Consider the following 27082-nt stretch of genomic DNA (forward strand, 5'->3'; position numbering starts at 1 on the left):
CCACGGCTGCACGGCTAACCGGTGATTTGACGTAACCATGATGAGTGTCCATAGTGTCTTCATTAACTGGTCTAGTAAAACCAACGCCACCTTTGTACTAATATTTTAAATATATTAGCAATATTAGTTATAATAATTTAGTGTTAAGGGGGCGTTGAGTAGAACGCGAATGTTTAGAACCGGTTAACTGCGGTCGACCGGTTGCTCTATGTGAAATACCCGTAAATTTTGTCGTCTGCTGTTGAATGTACGCACTCGGGCACTCACTCATCTCTCAGGTTGCAGTTTTCCTCTTGTTGCATCAATTTCATCTTACGTTTTTTGACAAATAATACTTTAAATTCTGAGTAGGTAATTTATTTTATTGCTCAGATTATGAAGTTTGTGAAGTATGCATTATCTTTTAGTAGTGTAACAGTTAGGTGAGATTTCTTATCTTTAATTGAACATCGTTCACAACGAGAGTTTTATTATGATATGTTACATAACTAACAGTTCATGATTAACATTTTAAAAATGCTTTATCCATCTTTCGTAAATTTTTGTGATTAGTCATTGCTCTTTTTCTTTTTTAAAAAAATGTTTCCTTTTATAACTTTATCAATACATAAGGATAAAAAAATTTTTATATTTAGATACAACATGTTGTGATAACTTGTTAAATCGAAGTCCCAAGCTAAGGGGCTAAAACCTTCAAGTTATCGGAAGTTCCTTTTCCAGCCTTCTCAAAAATAATTTTAACTTTCTCTTTAAAGAACAGTGCATAATGGATATATTATAACACTTTTGTTTGGATAAAATTAGTTATCGGTTCTTCTTAAAAATATCTTTGCAGATAATAAATTTATTATGATGCTTCGAAAAAAGGAAGTTTTGGGCTGCTTACATTTATGTCCTTGACCAAATTTAATTTCTCTTGATTTTAGTTCATACTACTTTTAAACATTAATTCGTTCCAATTAAGGAAATCATTTGAGTCATCTAGAAAACAAAAGTTACTTTTCTCCATAAGCGGCTGTTGCACCAGAAAAAAGAAGTGTAAAGGATAGGGGGCGGGGCATCTGAACCAGATTTTTTTTTAATTGGGCTATATTACTGGTTTTTAGTATTATTGCTTAAATAAACTTTAAAGCAATGAAATATGGCATCAAAAGTCAGGACGGATGGCGGCCGTAGACTCTTCCCTTCTATTACAAAGTTCAATTTTTTATGAAATAAGATGAGAGAAGTCCATTTCTTTGGGATTTTTAGTTTTTACTTTCCTCAAATCAATCAATCTACCCTATAAAATTAATTGTTCAATCCATCATTAATTTTTAACTCTGAAAAGTGAGAGGGCAAGGTCCTTTCACTTTTGGAAGTGAGGGGGCGGTTGCCTCCACCCCCCCCCCCCCCTCTTCCTGTACGAGCTGCCTTTGCTTTTCTCAATCTTTGCCAAAATTTCTAATCTCCCAAAGATTGCGATAAAAGTAGCCCACTCAGCTAATTTTTACACAATCTTGCAACACTGTGAGTAATTAAAGAGCACTATTGTAAATGAATTATCTCCTTCTTAGAATCTGATAAGCAAAAAAATTGTGTTACAAGGCAAAAGAAAAACTGTTTTTTATATTTTGGTTACATTTTTATTCATAAAATCAAAACAAAACTTTTGTTGCAACTTCAACTTAAAAAGAGTACATTCGAGACATAGAGACAACTTTGTGTAGAAAACACTAAATTATTTTGGGACCGACTGAAAACTTCCATTTAAAGAATTATTCGTGTGATAAGGCTTCGAGTTATCGAGAGCCGACTGTAGTTTTCTGATCGAGATGTTTATTCTTCAATTATAGTCTGCAGTGTAACCAGTTTATTGTTGAACTGTAGATGTTTCAAAAGTTAATGAAAAGGTAGAAGTGCAGGCAGCTATTTTTGTAGCACAACTTTAAAAAGTCTAGAATGTTTAGTTCATACATGGCTATCTCAAGCTCAAAAAAGTATAAAAACGGAGACCCATTAAGGCTCTTCTATACCGTCCATCTTGGATTTCGACGCTAATGCTTTCTCTACGGGAAAATCTGTTACCTGTGCAAAGCATAACACGAGAAATTACTGGAATATTTTCATGCGGTTTGTTTTAAACGATGGCTATGACACAGAACTAGATATGCGCTTTTTTATTTTTTCTGTAATTATTTTGAAATTTTTTTAATAGCATTTTAAAACTTTAAACGACTATTTTAACACGTTTGAAAAATGATATGGAAAAACTGAAAAAGGAGCGCAAAAGATTGAACATTTCTCTTTAAAAACATATTTTGAGTTTGTTTCTGAGACAATTTGTTGTATTGATATTCTCCACGGAGTAAAGCCTTGTTTTCGAAAAATTGAGAAAAACTGCGAAAAACACGCCTTTCACCAGACCACACCCATTTCCTCCCACTTTGAGGGGCCACTTTCTCTTCTCCCCCAGGGTCTTCAGGGTCTTGGGGTCTTGTCTTCTGCTTCTCCGCTCCTCCGCTTTGCCTCAATGGCAGGCAATAAATTACTGAATCCCTACTAATGACCATTCATTCTTTGTCGTTTTGTGTGTTGGTCTTGTATTTCTGTGACATCGACGAAACTCGTTCTAAAAAGAAGTTTTTTTCTTCTTTCGAGTTCTATTCGATAAGTTTTTGAAATTATTTAGGTGATATATTTTTCAATGCTGTTTTAATATAAGTACCCCGTTTAAATGTAGAAGTTATTTTGTTTGAAAAATCAGTGAAAATTACCGCATCTTATAATGGGAAAAAAAATCGAAATGCCATTTTTATTTATGTATTTCTTTATTAAATTATTAATTTAAAAAATATATAGCCAAGTACAGTGATTGCGATTTATATCTCGATGTGAAATTTGCAAAAATATAAACGAATTCACTTAAAATACACTAGCCACATTAGGGGAAAAGTGGCGAGTAAATCATGAAATTTCCCACTCCTGAGTGTGCAGTAGAATGAGATTAATCTGGCGATTATACATATTCCCCAGAGATTATTCAAAATGGGGTTGTTTCCTTCAGTCAGAAGTACTATTTTTAGTCATTGAAATTGATAGAATAAGCAAAAAAAAAACATGAAGCGAGAAAAAACTTTCATTTCCAGATGCTTATTTTTTAACATGTCCGATTTTGAAAATAAGACGTGGTCTTTATGACGTCACAAATGATGTACTTAGGCGCATCTGTGTATTGCGTTTTCACGTTATTGTATTCAAGAAGCGAATTAAATATTGCGCTCTACGTTTGCTATCAACCATATCGTTGCCATTACACTTGAGTAAAGATGCGAATTAAATATTACGCTCTACGAATGGCAACAGTGAATGGTATTTCATCGTTTGTGATGTCATCGGCAGAAGCGTACATAATAAAAGCGTACCGATTAAAATAAATTTTTAAAATTATTAAACTTAGTCAAATTATTTAAAGAATGGTCAGATTATATTTGCAACTCCAGAGCTCGAATACGCTACCTCTCGGTGATTAACAATATTAAAGAAAAAGGTAAAACATTCCATGCCACGTGTTTTCTTTGGGTAAATTACAGGCTTCAGACAGTTTGTTGTGTAATGTAATTTCAGAAGAATAGAAATGAAAGCTTCCCACAAACACGATCAAAAATTACTGTCATTCACCGTCAAAGCAGGTTATAAGTTACGGCATCTGTTTGTTCTACCTTTTACATCCACTATTAGACAGTGATTGCAGCGCCCCCTATAGTTTATTGGAGTTGCGAATGTTTTAAGCATGCTCTTTCAGAAAAAAAAAAAAAAACTTTTAATTTTGGAATCAACCCCATTGCCACTAAAGTTGGGAAATAGTCTTTGTTAATTGTTATAATAAAGCTGAAGTCTGTCTGGATGTCTGGAGGATGTCTGGTTGTCTGGATCTCTGTGACTATGAATGCCGGACATAACGTCCAAATCCAAAACGTCCATGGACATAACGTCCATGACCAAAACGTCCAACAGACAAAACATCCGAAGGACATAACGTCCAGCGGACATAACGTCCAACGGACACAATGTCCGAGGGACAAAAGGTCCAGGGACAGAACGTCCGGACGTTATGTCCGGTTCCCGTTGAGAATATATAACTAGCGACGATTATTCATAATTTTCAATAGACTTGGTAAATATGATACATTATGTAATGTTTATCAAATTTACTAGTTTATTCACATAATTTCCTATTCGTGGATAATGCAATAAATTAGGATTATTTGTGGAGTAATGAGATCTTAATTGCAAAAACTGAACATTTTCAAGCAACACCGGAAAACTCAATCGTCTAAAAAAAGAAAAATGTCTCGGTTGCAATTAAAATTTCTAATAATATTTCAATTAAAAAACTGAAATGTGCCTTTTTTTTGTACATTACTTTCATTTCTTGCCTTGGAAAATGTATATTAGATAATAGTTTTAATTCTATAAAAAAAAAAAGTTTATATTATTAACTATTTAATGTTTACCTAAACAAAACGGAACTTCAAATTTAATTACATATTAAGAATTCTATATAATGTCAAAGTCTTGAAAATTAAAGATCTGAAAGTAAATGCATAACACACAAAGCCTCGATATCAAAAAGCAAACCAAGCCAATATTCTAAAGAAAAACATTTTCTTGTAAGATAACCTATTCAGACTCATTCTGCTGTGACTTTCCGAATTATTAGCAACTTTTTTACTAAACTTCATTTTCAAAGGCATCGTTGTGTGTGATATATCTGATCCTTCTAGAAAGAGACGATTATTTTTAACTAGTTCAGGAACATTGTCAAGCAAAATATTTTTTCTATACAAACTGACCTGATTTTTAGAAAAGCTATGGACTTTTATTGTATTCACCACTACGAGTCAAGAAATATATTTGATAAATATTAAATAGTAGTCATACCCACACGGCTTTGCTTGTAGTAGAAAATTAAAAGGTCTTATGGTTCGCCTGTATAATTACAAAAAATGTATGGTGAATTTTTCGCCTATTGGCTTACCATATTACGGTTCCACGTTATGATAACTTGGTAATTTACTCGTCCGTCATATGATAATTTTGCTCGGGAAAGTGTTCTTAAAATTGGAGTAGAAAAAGAACAAAATCGAATTTTCGAAAAATTGCTTCGAGGTGCACACCCCACGCTACAAACTAACTTTGTGCCAAATTTCCTGAAAATCGGCCGAACGGTCAAGGCACTATGCGCGTCACGGGAACCGGACATAACGTCCAGATCCATAACGTCCACGGACATAACATCCATGACCAAAACGTCCAACGGACAAAACATCCGAGGGACAAAACGTCCGACGGACATAACGTCACAGAGATCCAGACAACCAGACATCCTCCAGACATCCAGACAGACTTCAGCTTTATTATAAATATTAACAAAGACCCGAGTAGGAACGTAGGTGGTTTTTGGAACGCCAAAAAAAGAACCAAACCGTTCCAATTTTAATTTTAGGGCTTTACGATGCATCGATGCATCGTAAAGCCCTAATTCCCAGACATCATTTCATTGTTCTTTAACTTGAATTTGCAATAATTATTTTTACATTTTAAAGAAATTGTCTGCTTGTGTTTTTACATTAATAAAATTTTTTTTAACATCTTTTATGTGTCTCTTTTTTCAACAAATACTTGCCTTTTGCTTTAGGCGGAGAGGGGGAGTGCAGGCCAGTCATTTCGATTTTTTTTTCCAATTGTGGAAAAAGGTGTACACTCTTCAAAATTTTTATAGAGAACCAACTAAAACCACGGCCTTTCGTACGTAAAGAATAAATGTTCAAAAATCAGGGGGGGGGAATGTCAACCCCCCCGTAAATGACGGGCCTGTGAGTGTGACTATGCGCATCAAAGTGGGAAATTATGGTGGTAAGATTCTGAAGTGAAGATTTGACTAAATCTTATAAGATACAGTCGAACCTCATTAAAACGAACTTTAATGGATCATTAAAATCGATTATTCTTAACAGAATTCGTCTTATTCGAAAAACAAAAACAATGGGACAGAGAATACAAAAAAGTCCGTTTTAGAAGTAATTCTTTTTAAGCGTGTTCGAATTAACGAGGTTCGTCAGTATTGTCAAAAAAAAAAAAAAAAGAAAGAAAACTAATCAGCTCAAAAAAGAAAAATTAAAATAAAAAATAAACTCAAAAAATTACGAAATTAACATACTCAAATATGACGAAATTAATTTGACGAAACTAATACTCTCAAAACTACGAAAATGATTGTCGATTTGACGAAACTAGAATGAAGAAATATTTCGTTACATTTGACGAAATTCGCATCTTCAAACCAGAGACGAAAGCAGTTTCCTCAATTTGACGAAATGTTCGCTCGGAGCATATCCCTGGAAGCGATTTCGTCAGAAACGAAGAAAATTTCGTCGAATATGAAAGTCCATTTCTGAGAGTGTGTTAACGTTGTTTCACTTGCTTTTAAACATTATTTACGTTTGGCGGACTAGAAGTATGGATTGATATAATTTGTTTTAATTCCAACTTGATTAACACTACCTTTTATGTATTTGTTTATTTTTAATTTAAAAAATAACTTATTTGTCAAAATTATTGACAGAAACAAATCTTTTCAATAATGCGCAATTAAATTTCGGCTGGAATTTTGTTTTTAAAACTATTATTTGTGTGTGTGTGTGGACATGGAGGTATATACTACTCTTCCACTGACCACTGAGTTCAAAATTCGTCACGTGTGTGTCGGTGGTTCTTCTTAAAACATAATTGGAACTCGATACTCGAACAAAGTGCTACTCGGTACGTCTCTAATGCATAAATTACTGAAAGGTTCTTTTGTTCAATGAAATGATAAAAAAAATATTTCCTAACATGTTTCCCTTCGACATACTGGGTTGATAAAATTAGAATTTTTATCATATCCTCCTTGAATGTACGCGAACCTTTTGAACCTTTTTTTTTTTTAATGCCTGGTCTGTGCTCGGCAGTTATAAAATGGCTTTTAACAATTTTCCAGTGCACAGTTCACCGTTTTTGTGTAATGTTAATTTTTGTTCTCAAGGTGTCATTATTGTACTTAATGATATTGATCTGAATTATTTTCATTACTGCATTAAAAAATTCAAACCCTGAGCAGTTTTAAATCGAATGAAAGAAGTAGAAATACCTTTTCCGTCGGACTGCGATCTATTGTTTCCACTTTATATCATGTAACTTGATTTTATGTTATGTTATTAGGTAGTTTTTATTACTTGCTCCTTTTTCGGATTGAAATGTTGCGTTGAAAACCCGAGTACAGTCAAATACATCAGTTGATATGAAAAAATAGATTCAAGGAACGGGAATTTATTTCTAACTTGTAGCATTGTGGAACTGATAAAATTTTATTCAGGGCGAATGACTAATGTCTGAGAATAACATCCATATTTATAGTGGAATATGTTTTTGTTTTTGTTAGTGATAGTTCTTGAAATTGCGCCTTTTATCTCAATGACTATTATACATCCCCCTCCCCCCTCGCAACGTTAATTTCTGTTCCCGCCCTCCGCCCCTGTTTGTAACTGAAAAGGGAAAAAAAACCTTAGAATGTTCCTATTTATTCTCAAGTATCACTTATTGTGATATGTGCAGTAGTTTCGGAAATTCGATTTTTAAAAATTTTGTTCATCATTTGTGCGCACCATGTTCAATATTGAAATTTAGATGATTAATAAAGCACTTGAATTTATATTATAACTTTTCTTTTCTCTCTTTTTTTTCTGCCTTCATTTCTCAATTCTATTTTCTACGCATTCTGCAAATTTTATAGTTTGCAGAATAAGTTAATTTCCTGACACATGGTCTTCTTTCTTCTTTTCTTCTGTCACCCTTTGGCGGGAGAACTTGAGTGGAAAACTCAGACAGCTTTCCCTGCTATTCCTTTCGCTGAATACTAAATTCTCGGAAATCGTAAGCAGTCAGCTCTAGAAACACTTTGAAACGAAAACACATGTTTACTGATTTACGGAGGGGAAACAGGCCGGGTGGGAAACATGTTTTGGAACAGGATCCTTCGAATCTTTCGCAGCTCTCTCTGCCCTCGTCCGATCGCAAAGACAGTACCTTCGGGCACAGCTTAGATTTATGGCTGTCCATTCACGTACTCAGTGATTGACGCTGTCCATCATGAAATCTGACCAATTAGCAGTGCAAAAAAAATCGAGTTAGACCCTCCCAGAAACACCCTCTGTGTTGCCACAGATTTCGTGATTTCGCCGTGTCAGATTTTACGGAGAGGTTTAGAAGAGCCTTAAGTGTCTCGAACATATTTTATGCACAGAGAAAATTAATTGGTTCAGCTTCTTTTCTAAGAGGTAGTCATTGCTAAATGTAACTATTGGCATTCTGTGTACCTTGTCGTAAATATAATATTCACTCAGAAATAATAGGTGCAAGCAAGGGCGGACTGGTCCTCATGCCCATCAGCCCGCGGGCCGATGCACCCTTGCGAATGACTCAAACTTTTTACTTAAATACTCTTTTACTCATTACCTTTTACTCTTGGCTTCTCACAGTCTTGAGCAAAGAAGAGACCGAGGGACATGATTCAGTTGTTTAAATTTATTAAAATGAAAGATGTTACGGGGCTGAAGTTTAGCACTGAAAACAGGACAAGGGGTCATTGTTTTAAGCTATTTAAATCTCAGGCTAACATGGATATTAGGAAAAATTATTATTATAGCAGGGTAGTGGAACCTTGGAACAGTTTACCAGAAGAGGTGGTAATGAGTAAGGGAGTAGATAGTTTTAAGAGGGCCATTGATCTTCACTGGGGATTGTAAATTGACTGGGACCAGTATAGCTGGGCCCAGAGCTTGTTGCTGGTCGTCACTTTTGTATTTGTATATTTGTATTTGTAATGCATAATCTTGGATGCTCTTAAATAATTATTCAAAGATTGCATTTTCTTTTTGAATTGTGCAGAAGAAAATACTTTTTGTCGCTTTTATTCTGTTTGTTTATTTATTATTACTATTTCAGCTTTTTAGAAGCTACGAAGGTTTTTCTTGTTTTTTATCTCTAAAATGAAATTGGCAACTCCATTTCTGAAAGGGTGGGAGTGTACAACTCCCCTAGGCAATGGTCTTGAGCCTATAGATTACTGTATATACTCGCATATAAGTCGACCCCCCTACTTTAAAAAGATCGGGAATCAATCAAAAACTTGCAGATAATTCGAGTTTCTTTTGTAAAATACAGGAGCGTTTTGCCGCTAATTTTGAATTTAAAAAAGAGGAAAATGTAATGTAATAAACATTTTTATGTTAAAAAACGTCCTATTTTTATTCTTTTCCCAAAAGGAGTTCACTTTTGCGATTGCAATTTTTGTAAAGTGTTCAATTTTGCTGTTACAATTTTTTTTTTACTTGTTGCTTTTACTTTGGTTTTATATCAATAAAATTTCATGCTGTAGCCATATTACATTATTTTAAAACAATAAGCATTATTTTGTCACTATCTGGAAAATTCACGATTACAGCATCCCCACACTTTTCAGGTAGTTGGCCGTTTACTGTAATTATTTATTCTTTTTTTCTCAGTCAGACCATGCAAAATCATTGCAAAATGTTTAAGTAGGTATTTACTTATTTAGCATTTGCTCAAAAGGGATGGACTAAAATCGGAAAATGTACACCTTTTTGAGTGAAAAAAAAATCAAGGAAAATTTTCGAAAATTCTGCCTTGTGCATAAGTCGACCCCCTAACTTTAAACCTCATTTATTGTAATAACTTTTTCGACTTGTACGCGAGTATATACAATATGTTTTATTTTTTCATAATAAGTATCATACCTATTACTTTTAATCATACTTTCTCAGATCCTACAGACTACTTGCAAAAATATTTCTTATTTCTTAAACATAAATTCTATTTAAATAGCAAATATGCTAATCATTTTTGCATTTGGAACTGAGTCTGAAAGCATATAAGTGACGACCAGCAATAGGTTCTGGGCCCAGCTAGGCTGGTCCTTGTTAGTTTGTCAACGAAGATCAAGGTCCTTCTTAAAACTGTTCACCCGATTGCAAGTAACAGCTGCTTCTGCTGAACTATTCCAAATGCCTACAACCCTGTTGAAGAAGTAATTTTTCCTGATTTCAAGATTAGCTGGGGAGATGGAATGCCTAAAACACAGGGGGACAAAACCCCTGGTTTTGCCATCTGGGCAGAAATATAGCGCATACACATGTTCCATTTTAATAAATTTAATTATAGTCCAACCACGTATTGTATGGAATTGGCGAACGTCCAGTTAAGATGAGCCTATCTGAATGAAGGGGAAAAGCAAAAGTTTGATGCATGTCTTTCGCTATTTCAATGATGAAGTATGAAGTGAAAAGGGGACGTTTGAAACAAGTGTAAGCACTGAGACCACAGGCCTAGTGTACTGTTCTATTTGAATGATACTTTGCTTAATTTAGAGGTTGACATCCCTAAGAACTAATAGATGCCTCCATTTCCACCTGTAAACCAGATGTTTGCCTTTCCGTACAATCCGTGGTCAGACAGTAACTAGATCATATCCCCTGTTACTCTCCTTTGCTTAAGACTATACATATTAGGCATTACTAAGCATACTAACCTCATAGCTTTCCTTTGAACCCTTTCCAATAAATTGATATCATTTTTATATTTGTGCTGCAATACTATGTAATAAATACTAAGTAGCAAAAGTGCCCATATAGGGGGCAAGTGGGGGCTCAGGCCCTCTCTAAGAAATTAGAACCTTCTTGCTTTTAGTACTTTTTTCTTTGCAAAAATGTAAAAACATTTTTTCTCCAGCCATTAATGAATAAGTTATTAAAACTGTCAAATTTTAATAACTCTAATCCAGGGGCGGCAAATAGGGGAGTCAAGAGGGGGCGGTCGCACCCCCAAAAGTTTTGCGCAGAATGATAGAAAATGGGTGAATTCAATTAATGTTAGTCGGAAATCAATGTTCATTTTTAAAAAATCTCGCTGGTTCTCAGTAACTATTTGATGAAACTCGACACGTTCCCAGACTAGTGTTTTTCATTATTTGGATAATGACTTAGAAATTCATGAAGTATTTTCCGGCCTTTTCTGAACATAGAAAACTGATGTTAAGGAGGCTAAATATTTCATACTTGTGTGTCCAGTGTAACGATGGTATGTAAAATATGAGAGGCGCGTGCAAAGTGGAGTGGCTGCATGATTTTCACAAGAAATATCCTTGATATTTTACATTAACTTTTACGCTCATTTTTAATTGAATATTTATTTAATGAGCGTTCATCGCTTTCTTCTGCTAGAAACACGTTTGAGCTGCTCAATGCATTATATGCTTTCATAGAAACTTCTTAAAAATGCATGTGATTATTGAATAAAAAAACATATCAACAAATACCTTTTATGGGGCTTTATAATTATGCAATCTCGGAGTGACACAAGATGATCTTCAAAAGTTAAAACCATAAAAACGTTTCTCTATTACTTCAAAGCAGGGATTTGCCGACTAGAAGAATGATTGCAAAACGATTCTTTCAATGGTGAAAAAGCTCATGCATTTTAGCATGCATGACTTCGTTTGAATTTTTATTCAATTTGTTTACATTGAGGAAAGTTTTTGAAAAATGCTTTACTCTATCAAAACATCTTCAATCCGCTACCCTTAATTTTCGGACGATTCAAGCCACAGTTCAATCTACAATTGATCTGTGCACCATACTACCACAGTTCAATCTACAATTGAAACTGAAAATGCATTTTACGTAGATGTATATTTCGATCAAGCGTGAAACTTCAAAAAAAAATTCTTCCTTCCAGCCAATTTTAAAAAGACAAAAAAAAAAAAAAAAAAAGACCCGAAATCCACATAATGATGTGAAGTCAAACATTGATTTTTTAATATTTTGTATGAAATACTAGATTTAGTTTCGAACAGGGCCGCCCGTGTGCAAAGACCTAATGTGCCGCCCCTGAAGAGCAATTTGCATGTTTTGACTTATACTTAACGCCCATATAAATCTTTCAATTTTTCTTCAAATTTCTGTATCAAGTTCTAATTAAAAAAGAAGAAAAAAAAACAGAAGGATGAATTTATGTAAAAAGTTTGAAACTCCTTAGGTACAATTTATATCTTTGAAGAAAGTAATAAGTACCAAAATTTACTAGTTGTAAAAAAGCATTTTATATTCTGTGTTTGGTGACATCAAAGGAAGGGGGAGGGGGGTCGCCCCAGAAAATATACGAAATTGGCGTATGATAAATAGCTGGAATTAATCTTTGGTTGTGTTTGGTTGCAGGGACAAAAGATTCGGGACCATTCAAGGTCCATGGAGAAATTTTCAATATTGAAGTCAAAACTTGCAATTTTAGGATTTTTTTCCAGATTTGAGGGGAAAGTAATGTTGGAGTTCTTTCCTGAAATTCTTTCAAAATTGATGTCAAATTGCAGCTATTTTTTGTGACCTTAGTTTAGGAAGGATCGGTGCTCTTCCCGAAAATTTTCTGAAACAGTTTTAAACACGCAATTTCGAGTTATCTTTTTGTTGAAATTGTTCGAGGGAGGAAGATTCGGTCGTCTGCTATCGAAAGTTTTCGAAATTGAAGTTTAAAACTCAAATTTAGGCTGTCTTTGGTGACGTTAGGGCGTTTGGCATCTTTCCTCCGGTAATTTATCGGCACTATTGTTTCAAAAACACATTTTTGGCTAGATTTGGACACGATAGGGGAAACGGGAAAATATTCCGAACTGAAATATTTTTCGGAATTAAAATCAATTTTAGGTTGTTGTGAAAGAAGGATTTTGGTGCTCTAAAAAGCACAATTTTGTGCTATCTTTAGTGACGTTAAGGAAACCGGGAAGCTTCAGCGGATCTTTCTGAATATTTTTCGATATTAATATCTAAAAAATACAACTAAAGACTTTTCTCCACTTCACCTCGGCGATTGATGGAGGATGCCGGATGCCCTAGTGCCGTGAAAATTTACATAAGCCATCCGGAATTTTTTGGAAATGGAAGTCCCAAAATCATATTTTAGGCATTGTTTGATAACGATGGGACAAAGAGCGGGCTGGGGTTCAGTGTACCCTCAAGAATTGTTTTTTTGAAACTGATGTCAATTTCAGGCTAGTTTAGGCAGGAAGGTTTGGTGGCTCCACGGAACCGTCTAAAAACGAAATTTTGAGATATAGTGATTGCATTGGAGAAAAGGGGGATCCGGGGAATTTGCCCCAAAGTTCTTCGAAACTAATGATTGAAAAACGCAATTTTAGTTTATTTTTGAATACGTTAAGTGAGAGGGGGTGGGATTGGAGACCTCTCTAGAGACGCTAATTCAGACTATCTTTGGTAGTAATGTTAGGGAATGGATTTCAGGGTCCTCTATCTCAAACATTTCGAAAAAGAAATTCGAAAAATGCCATTGAGCAATTTTTGATGACGTTAGGGAGGGCTGTCTCCAGAAAAGACATTTTGGAGCCATCATTTTTAGGCTATGTTTGATTACATTAAGGAAGAAAGGGTGAACTTAATTGGAACCTGAAAATCGGTTGTTCAATCAGCGAAATTTTCCGAAATTAAAGTCCTAAAAACTCAGTTTGAAGCCTTCTTTAGTCTCGTCAGAGCATCGTTTTGGATCTTCGTTTTAGAGCTACACTTAGAATTTGTAAGCCGGGGCAAAGACCCTGTCCTCCTACCTGATCTGAAACCGGGCAGCTCATTCGAGCTTTTAATTAGAAAAAATTGCTGTAAAGGGGGAAAATTAAAAATTTTATTTCGTCGATTATATATGTTTGACTCTCACGGGAGTCGCAGTTTTCCATTGTCTCTTCCTCTCCAGTCTTTACGCATCCACGACTGCTGAACACAGAATTTGTTGTTTGAAATACTTGCGAGAGTAACCTATCAGCATAGTTTTTTTTACACAAAATATGTCTCCATTGTTTAGAGTCAATAAAAACTTGGGAGGCTGGGTGAAGCATTAGTGTCCTTTAGAAGACACCCTTTCATGCTTCGGGGGGGGGGGGGGGTATTTTCATCATTGCCCCTCCCCTGTAACCAGTGGCGGATCCAGCCGGTTGTTTTGGGAGGGGCCATCCGAAATTTTTGTACTCCCCAGGGCCGAATATTTAGCTCCATGCCGCCACTAGGCAAATTTGAAATCTGCCGCCCCCTCCCCCCTTAAAAGAAACAAAATATCCTTGACTCAAAAACTCGAAAAAAAAAGTGTTCCTTAGATTAAAACTGTCAAACTTATGAAGAACTGATGGCGCTTCACATTCTGAGGCGCCCCGATGAAATGATCACTGATCTCCCAAAAAATTTTTTATTCGCCAAATACCATGATTGAAAAACATTTGACTTTCATAAGATGTGTGAAAGTAATTATTATTAAATTGCAAGAAAAAATTGTCTCTGTGGAAAATGAAAGAATGCTAATATTTTACTTTCAAGAATAACAATTTAATTCAAAAAATGTGTATTATAATAGCAAATTTGTCGTCCCTGAAAAGTTTGCCGCCCTGAGCAGCTGCCTACTCTGCCTATTGGGAAATTGGGCCCTGATAACTCCTCAGAAATTTTATTAAAATGAAGTTTTAAAAACTCTATTTTCGGGGTATCGAGACATTAGGTGAGGGGGTGGATTTAGGAATCTCCACCAAAAATGTTTCAAGATTTAAATTTCCAAGTAATTTTTGAAAATTAGGAAACTAAAAACGCATTTTGTCTATTTTTGACGATGTACGGAGAAAGGTCAGGCAGGGTTGCCAACTACTCCGCATTTTCCGGAGCTGCTCCGCAAAAATGGCGAAACTCCGCGGCTCCGCAAAGAACTTATTTTGCTCCGCACTTCCTGGCCGAACGTTTTCGAGCTTATATTTCGCTATTATCATGATGTAAGTATGGAAAATTAAAAATGCTTATACTCAAAGAATAAAATAGTGTTTAAAGCAGTTTTATTAATTTAAAAAAAAATTATTTTTATACTAGTGATTACCAAAAATAATGATTTCCAAAATGATAAACTGATTACCAAAGCTCTGAAACAATTTTAGTTATGTGGTTTTAGTTATTTTTATTGATTTTTATACAAAATACCGAACTGCTCCGCAAAATTTCAAATTGCTTCTCAAAATCACTACAGGTGCTCCACAAATTGTTCCTCCAAGGTTGGCAATCCTGGGTCAGGTTTCGAGCGCTGTCCCCAAAATACTTTTTGAAAATAAAGCTTAGAAGCCAAAATATTCTGTCATTGTACATTGAGAAGTTAGAAGAGGAGGGGTGCTCTTCTAGCTCTTCAGCTGTGCAGCCTAAAAATGCACCTTTACGTAATGTTTGCTTACATTAAAGGAAGTGTGAAGGTGCTTAGAATCCTTCCTTCCTGGAAACATTTTGCCTTTGAGGCTCTAAAAATTCGATTTTTAACTATATTCGTACATATTTTAGAAAGGGATGGAAGATTCGTGAGCTCCTCCAAAAAACCTCCTTTTAAAGCTATCATCACGATATAAACTAGGGAGGGAGGGAGTCCTATCAAAACTCGTTTGTAATTGAAGTCCCAAAAAAATTCATTTAAGTTGCTTTTAAGCAAGTTAAGTGATAAAAGTTGGATAAGCTAGTTTGCGTTGACATTTTTTTCCAAATAAAAGACTGAAAATGCAATTTTTTCCTACAGGTCAAGGCATTTGTGAAAGGGCATGGGAAAAGGGGGTTCTCTTCCTAGTTTCGAAATTAAAGCCATAAAAATGAAAATGTAGGCTCTCTTTGGTCATGTGAACAATAGGTATACTCTGAGAACCGCAGCATTTAGAGATCGTCCAAGTGTCTGTAGTGTGAATCAAGAAATGATGTAAAAGATGGAGAAACATTTTGGGAATAAAAGTTTTGTTTTGAGGATAGGGATATAATTTATCTCCCAATTATGGCCTATAATTCTTTTTCAGTAAAATACATGTGTTAAATTTTGTTATCTTCTCATAATATTTTTATCTTTTTTTTTCCTTAAAAAAAATTCCTACAACCACAAGGCTTTGGGAGGGGCCATGGCCCCCATGGCCCCCCTCTAGATCCGCTCCTGCCTGTAACCATGCCTGATTACCACTTCTGTCACAAATTTTGCAACCAAATGAAGCATATGTATGAAAAGTTGATATTAATTTATAATGGAGCAACACAATGTGCTCTAACATTCCATTTTTCTTAATATGCAATGCTGCTGGAATATTGGCACTAACTTTGATAATTGAACATTTAAAATTCAGCACATTTATTCGACTTATTATGTTATCTTGTGAGAAATTCTTGAGAAATTTTGCTTGATTAAAAGAACTATACGATGCGGCCTGCGGCCGCCCCTTACTTTGGCCGCCCTTGTGCGGTGCACACTCTGCACTCCTGCTAGGATCGGCCCTGGTTTCGAATGAAATTAACACAAGATTTAATGATAATTATTTTTCTGTATAATTGGCTCTATATTATCTGGATTGGATTTTGAAAACAAAAAATAAAACGTTTCAATTATGAGCAAAATTTTTACCATGAGGCAAGGAAAATTACAAGCAATATACCGACAGACCGGCTATCACATCCAGAGATTGCAGCTTCATCCTTGTTATGAACTCATCAGTCTGGAATAGTGAAAAACAGAGCAGGAGGTAGATGACATCCCATTGACACTGAGAGCGCCGACGAGACTACATTACTCAATGATGAAAAATTAAGCCCCTCACAATTTTTTAAGTTCCCTGTGTACCTTTGAAGAGCAAGATATAAAAAGTGTTTTCATACATAACTTTTTTACTTCAATTATATTTTAACTATTCTAATCAGCTTAGCTATTAGATAAAGTTTTTTTTTTTTATGTTTTAGGAGGTTAGGGAATTATTTTGTAAGCACAATGGGCAAAAAAAAACTTTTTTATTTTGCTGTACTGGCAAAACAGTAGGACACTGGGCACTGATAAATTAGTAACACGATTTCCTGCTCTCCCGAATTCCAAAAATCACGCATTGAAACTTTTCCGAAAGGTATGAAAACTTTAGAATCGAATTGTTTTGTATGATAACTTATTAGAAAGTGAATCAAAATTTTAATAGTTACTAAACACTAATTTTATAATATTATATATTATAAACACAGGTTTTATGATCACTTCCTGTTAGCTAATGTGTGTTTGGGACCGCACTGTGGCAATACATATTTAAAAAACTCGACCCCCCAAATGAAATGCTGAAATGCCGCCCCTGCTCTAATCTGTACTGAAATCAGTTTCTATGGGGAAAATATCCTGCTAAACCATGGGGGAAATGTCTGAGCCCTCCCTTGAAATTTCGCATATGGGCACCCATGCTAAATAGTCTAGAACAGTGATTCCCAACCTGGGGGCAATCGAACTCTTCTCGGGGGCGATAAATTTCTGGGGGGCGACCGGTATTCGGATACCTGGTAATGGGAAATTCTTGACCTTTCAAAAACTATATTTATTAAAACAAATTGGTACACAATTCAGAAATATCTTTCAGAATACCAATGTTGTGTAATACCGAACCAAGCATATATGGCACATATCAAATCAAAGAAAGTCGTTCCTAGAAAATAAGGCATGTATGATTTACAGCTCAATCAAATCTGTTCGGATAAAAAAATCCCAAAAGCGAAAAATAATATATTTTATTTATAAAATATATTATTTTTAAAAAAATAATATATATTAAATAATAATATATATTATTTTGGATTATTTTGAAGAAATAGAAATTCCATTGACAAATGTAAGTGCTTGCGCAGCACATGGTGCCCCTGCCATGGCGGGTCGTCATATTGGGTTTCTTGCACACCTTAAAAAGGAAGTGCCAGAAGTGATTACCATCCATTGTGTCCAGGGCTGGCAAGTTTCTGCCAGAGTGGTTAAAACCACTGGTAGAAACCGGTTAAAACCGGCATGGCAAAAACCACTTTCTGCCACATTTTCGGCAGAAACTGGCAAAAACTCTCAAAATGACAAAAAAAAAAAAAAATGATAGACAGTAGAAAATGCATGGAAAAAATAATTAATTGTTAACCAAAGCACAGTTTAATTTACAATATTATTACAATTCAGAATCAAATGTTACATTGTTTGGACCCTGCAGTTGCTTCTTCGAAAAGGTGGTTCGAAAAATCTAAATAGTTTCTCAATTTAATATGCACGAATGAGAAACTTTAGAATATTCTTGCAACAGAAGAGCTAGCAGGCAATGCATCAAGGAACAAGCAATATTCATAAAACTTTCAAATTGTATATTTTTTTAAACTGGTCCATCATGTAGTAACTAGGGTAGTGGTAAAAATTCGACTGGAAAAATGAGTTTCGAGAAGTGGGGCCAATTTGTTTTGCAAATCTGTGATATTAAGTACAAAATCTAGATTAATATTGGGAAGTAAAATTTGACACTTTCTTCTTGAAGCATATAATTTCAATCACAAGCAACTTAGATGAAGCTTATTTGCGAGCAAATTACAAACAGTAATGCCAGTTTAATTCTGTACGTCATTCCTCTATCCTAAGAACCCATATGATTTTCGTCCTTTGTTAGATTAATCCAAATATTACGGCATCAGTAATTGAAAAGTTCCCTTTCTGAACTAAATCAAGGGTACTGGCATAACATTTTATTTTTTACAATGATGAAATGAAGTTTAATTTTTTAGTTTAAACAAATATCATTTAGTAATTACTTTAGTTTTTTTAAACGATTTTAAGTTTTTGCCAGTTTTTGCCGGTTTTAACCGGTTATAACCAGTTTCTGCCACTGGCACGGCAAAAACTAGTTTCTGCCGGCAGAAAGCCAACCCTGATTGTGTCATTCATCGTCAACACTTGGCTGCAAAAAAATTAAGTGGTGTTTTACACGAAACCTTACAATTAGTCATTACTGGTACTAACAAGATCAAAGCTAATTCTCTCAATGATCGCCTGTTTCGAGAGCTTTGCCATGAAAATAATGAAAAATTCGAATGTTTGCTTTTACATACGTCTGTGAGGTGGCTTTCCAAAGGAAACTGTTTGCGCCGTTTCTTTGAATTATTCGACTCTGTAGCTGAGTTTCTTGACTTGCATGATCCTGCTTTAAGTAAGAATTTGAAACAGCGCAAATTGGGACTTGCGTATCTCACAGATATTTTTGAAAAAATGAACGAAGTCAACATTAAGCTTGAAGGAAACAAGATGAACCTCATCAAAGTCAAAAGCATAATTTCAGCATTAATTGCCAAATTCGAAATCCACAAGGCAAATATTGATCGTAAAGAATTTATCCTGTTTCCGACTCTAAAAAAAAGTTTAATCGTGGATGATGAACTTCCAGAGGAAATTTTTTTAATTTTTATTGATCACCTTGATCAGTTAAAAAAGAACATGTAATCAAGGTTTGCAGATTTGATCAACTTACAAATTCCTGACTGGATTTTAGACCCATTTAGTTTTGAAGATTAAATGAACTGGAAAACTCTTTGCAGACAGAGTTTATGGATTTGAAATTTGATTGTGAATCAAAAATTACTTTCAAGCAATACGGTTACGAACTTGTCTGGGTGAAGCTTATGGGTACTTACCCACAACTTTGGAAAAAAGTTGAACAGCTCCTCATCTCATTCCCCTCAACATATTCAGTTGAAAGAGGATTTAGCTCTGTAGTGCAGCTTCTCACGAAGCAAAGAAATAGATTGGACGTCTGCCTCAAAGTGGACCTCAGATTAAATCTCACTAATATAAAGCCAAACATCAAAGCTTTAATGGAGTTCCATCAAGCACAAGGCAGCCATTAAAATGCTAAAAAAAAAACATCTTAACAGTTAAAATTTTTAATTTTTTCCGGATTTCAATTTAAAAAAAAGCATGCTAGTGAAAAATGTAGTATTCTTATTTTTGCTAAGTATGTAAATGACATTGGTTAATTAAAGCGCTTCAAATTACGTTCTTTCTTTTGGGGGGGAGAGGGGGAGGGGTTAAGAATTTAAAAAAAATCAGTTTTAAAGCTAATTATTGCTTTATCATGCTTTTTTTGAAGCTTTAAACTAAAATTAGTCGTTCAGTAACATTAATCTTCACTAAAATCAGCGCCATCTAATTTGTGTTTTTAAGGGAAGAACGTGGGGGGCAATAGGTGTGATTTAACTTTCGAAAGGGGCGATGGGTCAAAAAAGGTTGGGAACCCCTGGTCTAGAACCTTTGTAATAAAAACAAAACTATGAATTTCTTTTTATTAAAAAAAAAAGCTTTTGTTGCTCTAAAAATCATCATTCTTCACTAAAGAACATAACTGGACCATCATTCACTTCCTTCCAAAAAATGGCTACAAAGCTGTATTCGAGGTTGAATCCTCAAGAAATATCCACTTTCCAATCCAAAAATCCCCTTTCCAAAAAATTGATATCTTTTTTAAATTTGTGCTGCATTACTATGTAACAAATGCTAAATAGTCTAGAACCTTTGTAACAAAAACAAAATTATCAATTCCTTTTTATTTAAAGAAAACCTTTGTTTCTCTCTAGAAATCATCATTCTTCACTAAAGAACAGAATTGGACCATCATTCACTTCCTTTCGAAAAATGGCTACAAGTCTGTATTGGTCAAATCCTCAAGAAGTAAAGATTCCAACTTCATATGGTTTCATTGCTGCCAAAGCATGGGGCGATTCACAGGCTATGCCAATTTTAGCTCTTCATGGCTGGCAAGATAATGCTGGCACTTTTGATCGACTAATTCCACTTTTATCAACGAAAGCTTACATTGTTGCAATAGATGCTCCAGGCCATGGATTCTCTTCACATAAACCACATGGTACATTTTACCACTATATGGAAATGTTAGTTGATATAAAACGAATAGTTGATTATTTGAAATGGGATTCATTTAGCATTTTAGGACATAGTTTAGGTGGTACTTTGGCATTGTTGTATTGCAGTGTTTTCCCTGAAAATGTTTCCAATTTAATTCTACTTGATATTATTAAACCCGCATCAAGAACACCAGACAAACTTCCCGATGTTACTCGAACAGGAATTGAAAATCTGTTGCAAATTGAAAAGAAACTGTCTGCACAGGCTCCTGTTTATAGCGTGCAAGAAGCAAAGAAACGTTTGATATCTGGGATGTTTAACGAAATCACCGACGAATCAGCCGACATTCTTTTGAAAAGAGGTAGCAAACTGTCGAATTGTGGCAAAGGAGTGGTGTTTTCTAGAGATATTAGAGTCAAAATGACAGAAGATTTGCAGAAATTTAGCCATGAAGATTTAATGGCTTACATGAAAAGAGTGCAGTGCAACACATTGATCATTATTGGTAAAAAATCAATTATTTTCAAATCCAGAACTCCAGAAGTATTAGACGACTTTATCAATTTGTATAAGCAGAACTGTAAGAGCTTTAAAATGGTTGAGGTTGATGGTAATCACTTTGTACACTTAAATAATCCAGAATTAGTTGCACCTCATATTAACGAGTTCCTTGCTACCCAAGTTAATGTATCTAAAATTTAATTTTTTTAAAAATTATTTCCACAAATTCCCTACATTAAAACTGGGTATTCGTATTACATATATGTTCTGCAAAAGAGTTTGCTGATAGAAATGATTGTTTTGCTAATAGCTGTTGTAACGCTAATTACATAGGAGGTTTAGAGGGCGGAGGACTGATGGCTTACAATAAATACCTACGCTATTAGTCCTTCTAATAGTGCTAAGTAATAGAATCTTAAGAGCACTAATTCTGCATTTGAAAAAATGTTTTGATTTAAATATACAGAGAAGTGATGACCATAATAATCCCCAATGCAGATCGAATTTCTGAAAGCTGTTCATGTGATAGCAAAATATTGAAATCAGTTTTTTTTTTTTTGTTTCAAGATAGCTTAAAACAAAAAGCTCTGGTTCTGCTTTCAAAAATTTATCTCACTAACAACCCATTTTGATAAATTTTAAGATGCTTGAAATTCTTCTCTTTGTTTAAGACTGTATTAAGTTATTTTGTATTAAATGTGAAATCATGTATATTTTTGTAATTTATAAATCATGCAAAACTGATAGTATTTTGAACATTTTCATTTGTTTTTTGTAAGAATTACAGTAATCTCTCACTAGCTGGTGAAACAAACTATGCAAAAAAAAAAAAAAAAAAAAAATGCATAAGTGAAAGGCAAGCCTATAGTTTGGGGAAGTCAGGAGGGGTATTGTCCCCCCCCCCCCTCAAAGCTTTCAGAACTTCAGAAAATTATACACATACAGGTCTAGATATTTTTTTTTCATTCAAAAAGAGTAGCTTCGGGTATGTGTTATTAGCCCCCTCTTCCACTTCAGAAAACTTTGAAATTAGATTCATAATAGAAAATCAAGTTCATTTTGGATGAAATTTACCTTTTCCTGTTGATGCTGGTAAAACTATTGTACCAATAAATAATTCCTTTTGTGTAACCATGTATCTATATAACTGGGCTTGTCAGACATCCTGGTTTTCAGAAAAAATCCCAGTGTCCCGGCCAGTTTACTTCATGTCCCGGAAAAAGAAATTTGATTGCAAATGAGCAAAAAATCTCTAAAAATAATTAACTATGAAGAATTAATTAGGATACTTAGATAAAGTCAAAAAAAAAAAAAAAACTTGTTTAAAAAAGTTCTATAAAATCTAAATATTGTTCATTTTTTTATTCCTCATTGAAAGTGTTTTTTCTAACTAAAATAAATTGCAAATATTTTCGTCTAAGAAGTAATAAATTTAAATTTTATCCACTTGTGTCATTTTTTATTACCGCATTTTAGGTTTATAATTAGTAAATATTTATTCATAGCATTAAGAGTACACAGCCCTATAAAACACTCCAAAATCAGACGCAGGTGTGTGCCTTTTTGAATACTAGTGAAATGATACTGGCCTTTTTGATATTAGCTGGGGGGGGGGGGGGGCTTTCGGTGTCCCGGTTGAACATTTCAGAAATCTCACAAGCCTATGTATAACTATACTTGCTTGCTAAGTTTCTTGGCAATGACATCACGACGCGCGGAAGATAAACCAAGTAAACAGATAAAATGTCACACTTTCTAGCTACCTACGGCAAATTAAAGGAGATCGCCAACTGTCTGTGAGCTGTTATTGGTTGCCTCGTTCGATTAAAACGGATGTGACTCTCCGCGCTGCATTGTTTGTAAAAATGAATATAGTTAACAATTTGCAGAAATGACAAAATAAGGATTACATTTGCGTGAGTTGAACAAACTAATCCAATTTCTAAAGCAAAGTGTTGATATTCACCCCAAGTTCAGATACCACTGAGGGCAACTTCCTTCATTTCGTTTCAGCTTATTTCTTCATTGACGAGAAAGGTTGCAGCCAAGTATAAATTATTCGAAGATAATTATTTTCCTTTTATCAGCCATGTAGGTATAAATTTTGTTCTATAAAATGGTAAGACAGAAACCCATACATTAACCACTATACAAGAACAACCATTTGCACTATTAGTGCCTTTTATTCCTTTATTGCTAAGCTTAAGTTAGTGCACATGATGCTGAAGAGCATTTCCTCCTTAGTCAATGTTGTATGGTGTGGGACCAACTTAGCGGTAACGAAAATGTTCAGTGCCTGCCGAAGGGAAATATAAAATAAGAAGCAGAAAAATGGAAAAATGACCCTCTCTCTCGTATTATTCTGAAACTCATCTTCTTCAATTAACGATATTTCGGTTCAAAATATCCACAAAATTACTTTTGTAGCTCAGTGATACCACTCATTCATTCATGTAAAAGATATATCACACCCCAGCATTGAAAGAGACACAATACAACTCAAAAAAACAGCTTTGGAGAAAAGCAAGGTTTTACGCTTTAATAGTTTTAAGGGATATAGTCTCAAATTTTACTACAGGTGCAAAAACATTTTGATGTGATATCCACTGATTAGTTGTTACTGTCTAAATTTATAATGCATACTTAAAGTTCGAAAATTTTTCTTCTAAATTATGAAATCTGCATAATGTGTCAACATAGATTACTATCGTTTTTTTATGCCACGACACACCAGTTACGTAAGTTTAACTTTGTGCAAGTTTTATGGCAAGAAAGAGCATTAAATTTAGATTTTTAATTGATAAGTGTAGTTTTTCTGAAATTTTGAGGTGTGTCATTTTCATTGCCGGGTTGCGGTATGTAGCCTTGAAATGACTATGAAAATCATATTCTTAAGACGGGCACCTCTATTAAGAGAAAAATATCCAGTTTGATAAGTGTCACTCATTGGGACTTTCTACCGTCCTCTCATTTTATTAGTTTGCTAATGAAAAACAATTTTGTTCGAAATGAAGTTATTATAAGGAAATTTTTACATGATTTATATATGAGTTTTTTTTTTTTCTTTTTAAAGGTGCTTGAAAGTGAGGATTGTTGTTGGTTTTTAAAATTCAAATAACTTTTTCAATCTTATTCATTTGTTACAGCAGGCAGGTATAGCAGCATTTTTATAAGGTTATTTTCAAACATAATGCATACACATACAAAAAAAAAAGTATAAGTCATGGTTAAAATAATCAGTTATCCAACGTTTTGAAGCACAAAAAATGCAAGTTACTGGAGACACGTGTTTCGGTGTTACAAGGGACACGTGTCTGCAGTCATTGCATTTTCTTTGCTTCAAAACATTGGATAACTGATTATTTTAATTTTCAGCACAAAGGTATTTATTCATTATAAGACATGGCTAAAACTGTACTAATGCATTACTCAAAAACTGATGGATAATAAGGTCAATTTTTACGTATTTTTGCTCTAGAGTTTTGAAAGTCAAGATATTACTCAGAGAGAAGAACGAAAGAGGTTTAAGAAGTGAGAGATTATTATAATTCTGTAAGAATGAGTACTTATTTATTAGTATCAGTTATTAATGTTTCCTGTCATGTGATATGTTTTAAAAGTTTTTTTTTTTTTTTTCATTTTATGTACAATTTCACTTCTGATGTAATGTTACCCATGTTTTTAATTAAAATAAATTGATTTTTATATATGCTGTGTATTTGTTTCTTATTTTTTTAATGTTACAGCCCTCATTTGTGTTTATTATGAACTCGATATTTTTTACACTTCCTCCTAACACCTATTTTTACTTTAGGTTGTTTTAAATAAACATACAACTAAAGAATTCATCAGTTTGACCTTCCCAAACTATTTGGAACTTTTAAATAATTTTAGCATAAAATAACATTTTTCAGCTACCAAACACAATAGTAGTTTGGATTTATACAAATTTTGAAGACCCGCAACAGGCTGTGGGCAAAGATCAATTGACCGCTTAAAGCTGTTTCAAGTGCCCACAACTCTAAAAAGTAGTAATTTTGCCTAATTTTCAGGTTTGCCTGTGATTTGAATAGCTTAAAACATTGACCCCTCGTCTTACTTTCTGTGAAAAAATTTAACTCATTAACTTCTTTAATCTTGATAAATTTAAACTGAAAAATGTCCTTTCTGATTCCCCTTTTTCCAGGCTATACATAATAAGCCTGTGTCTAAATCTGAAAGTCCCTAGTAGTCCTTCTTTGAACTCTTTCCAATAAAGAAATTTATTTCTTGGGATAAGGAGAACAAAACTGAATAGCATAATCCAAATAAAGTCTTACCAAACTACACAAGGCAGAAGAACCTTCTTATTTTTGTTTGAAATAGATCTATTGATAAATTGCATTCTATGGGCTTGGATGAAAACACTTTGTGCAATTTCCAAATTGCACAAGGTGTCTTCATTTTCAGGTTTGATATCCTCCAAAACAGTTTCGCTTTAAGCAAGCTTAAAAGATCTCTGTATAGATATGTTTTTCTTTATCTGCAGCTCCAAATCCCACACATGAAAAAAAAGGCAAGCATGTTATCCAACAAAGGGCTGTTCAAAATGTTTTTGGAATAAAACATCAAGATAGTATTTATAATCTTCAGTTAACTTTACAAATCGAGCTTTGCCTTTACTGAGTAAATGTACTTCAATATGAAGAATGATTAGAATTTAGAAAGGCTCTGTTTTCATAATGTGTCTTAAGGCTACAATTCTGTTGCATCAAACTTTCTTGTGGATTAAAGTGTTGCAAGATAACATTTGGAAATCTTGTCTTTTATGCAGAGGGCGATGAATCCAATGACATCGAATATATCTGGTGCTCCGTTATTGCTTATTGCATATACGAACTGGAGAAGCATGTTTTTTTTTTAACCGATGCATTTTATCGTCGTCATATAGCATAGCGGTGGGCACATGTAAAACAATCGGTGGTGCTAGTGGGCATAAGGTTGTGTGCCTCTGTAATGTTTTAATGACTCCAATTGCTATGCTTCATTTTCTACAAAGTTAAATGTATTCATAATACAAAGCATAAAAACATTTGAATATTTTGGGGTATTTCCCATTTTTAATATGCAGGATATGTTTCTAGAAGCATTAAAAGTATCTTTCACTATAAATAATGTAATGCATTTTAAATATGCTATTAAACTAATTACATTTTAGCATCAGAATTAATTAATTTTGCTTTTATTCACCTAAGAAAACATTTTGCTAAATCAGCACTCCAGTTGTCTGTGCAACTGAATAGCTGTGCAGGTGAAAATTAAGCTTTTGTCTCTTGCAGTTTGGCATTCTTAAAGCTTTACAATGAATCATATTGGAAGGGGTGATGGATTTTTTTTTTCTTTTAAAGAAATGGGTTCAGGAAAAATTCTACTTATTAAAAAACACCTGAAAATTTTACAAATTCATAAAAAAATCACAAAACAAAATTTTTCTTGGGGAATAAGAATGCTTTTTTGCAAAACATTTTCCTGAACTAAATGTTATATTTTATCCTACAGAACTTGCATTATGATAGATTATACACAAATGTAGTTTTAAAAAAAGTTCAAGAGGTTATTTATCTCAAGTCGACAAAAATGTGAATATTAAAAGACATATTCCCCTATAACTTCTCTGGTTAATTAAATCTACCAGGGGGTGCTTCACTTTCAGAAATTAAAGCCTCCCCTACTTTTCCAGATAAAATTCCAGCCACAATTTTTAAGTTTG

The 27082-nt window shown here is 34.1% G+C and overlaps 1 protein-coding gene across 1 annotated transcript; it reads left to right on the top strand.

The window, feature by feature from the left end:
- Positions 1–294: 294 nt before the first annotated feature.
- LOC129234229 (probable serine hydrolase) lies at positions 295–22131 on the top strand. The gene is made up of 2 exons (XM_054868164.1): positions 295–422; positions 20544–22131. Exons 1-2 carry the CDS (start codon positions 376–378, stop codon positions 21532–21534), a joined length of 1038 nt encoding a protein of 345 aa, XP_054724139.1. The 5' UTR covers positions 295–375; the 3' UTR covers positions 21535–22131.
- The last annotated feature ends 4951 nt before the right edge of the window (positions 22132–27082 follow it).

Source organism: Uloborus diversus, chromosome 1 (genome assembly GCF_026930045.1).
Source record: "Uloborus diversus isolate 005 chromosome 1, Udiv.v.3.1, whole genome shotgun sequence".
NCBI classification, from domain to species: Eukaryota; Metazoa; Arthropoda; class Arachnida; order Araneae; family Uloboridae; genus Uloborus; species Uloborus diversus.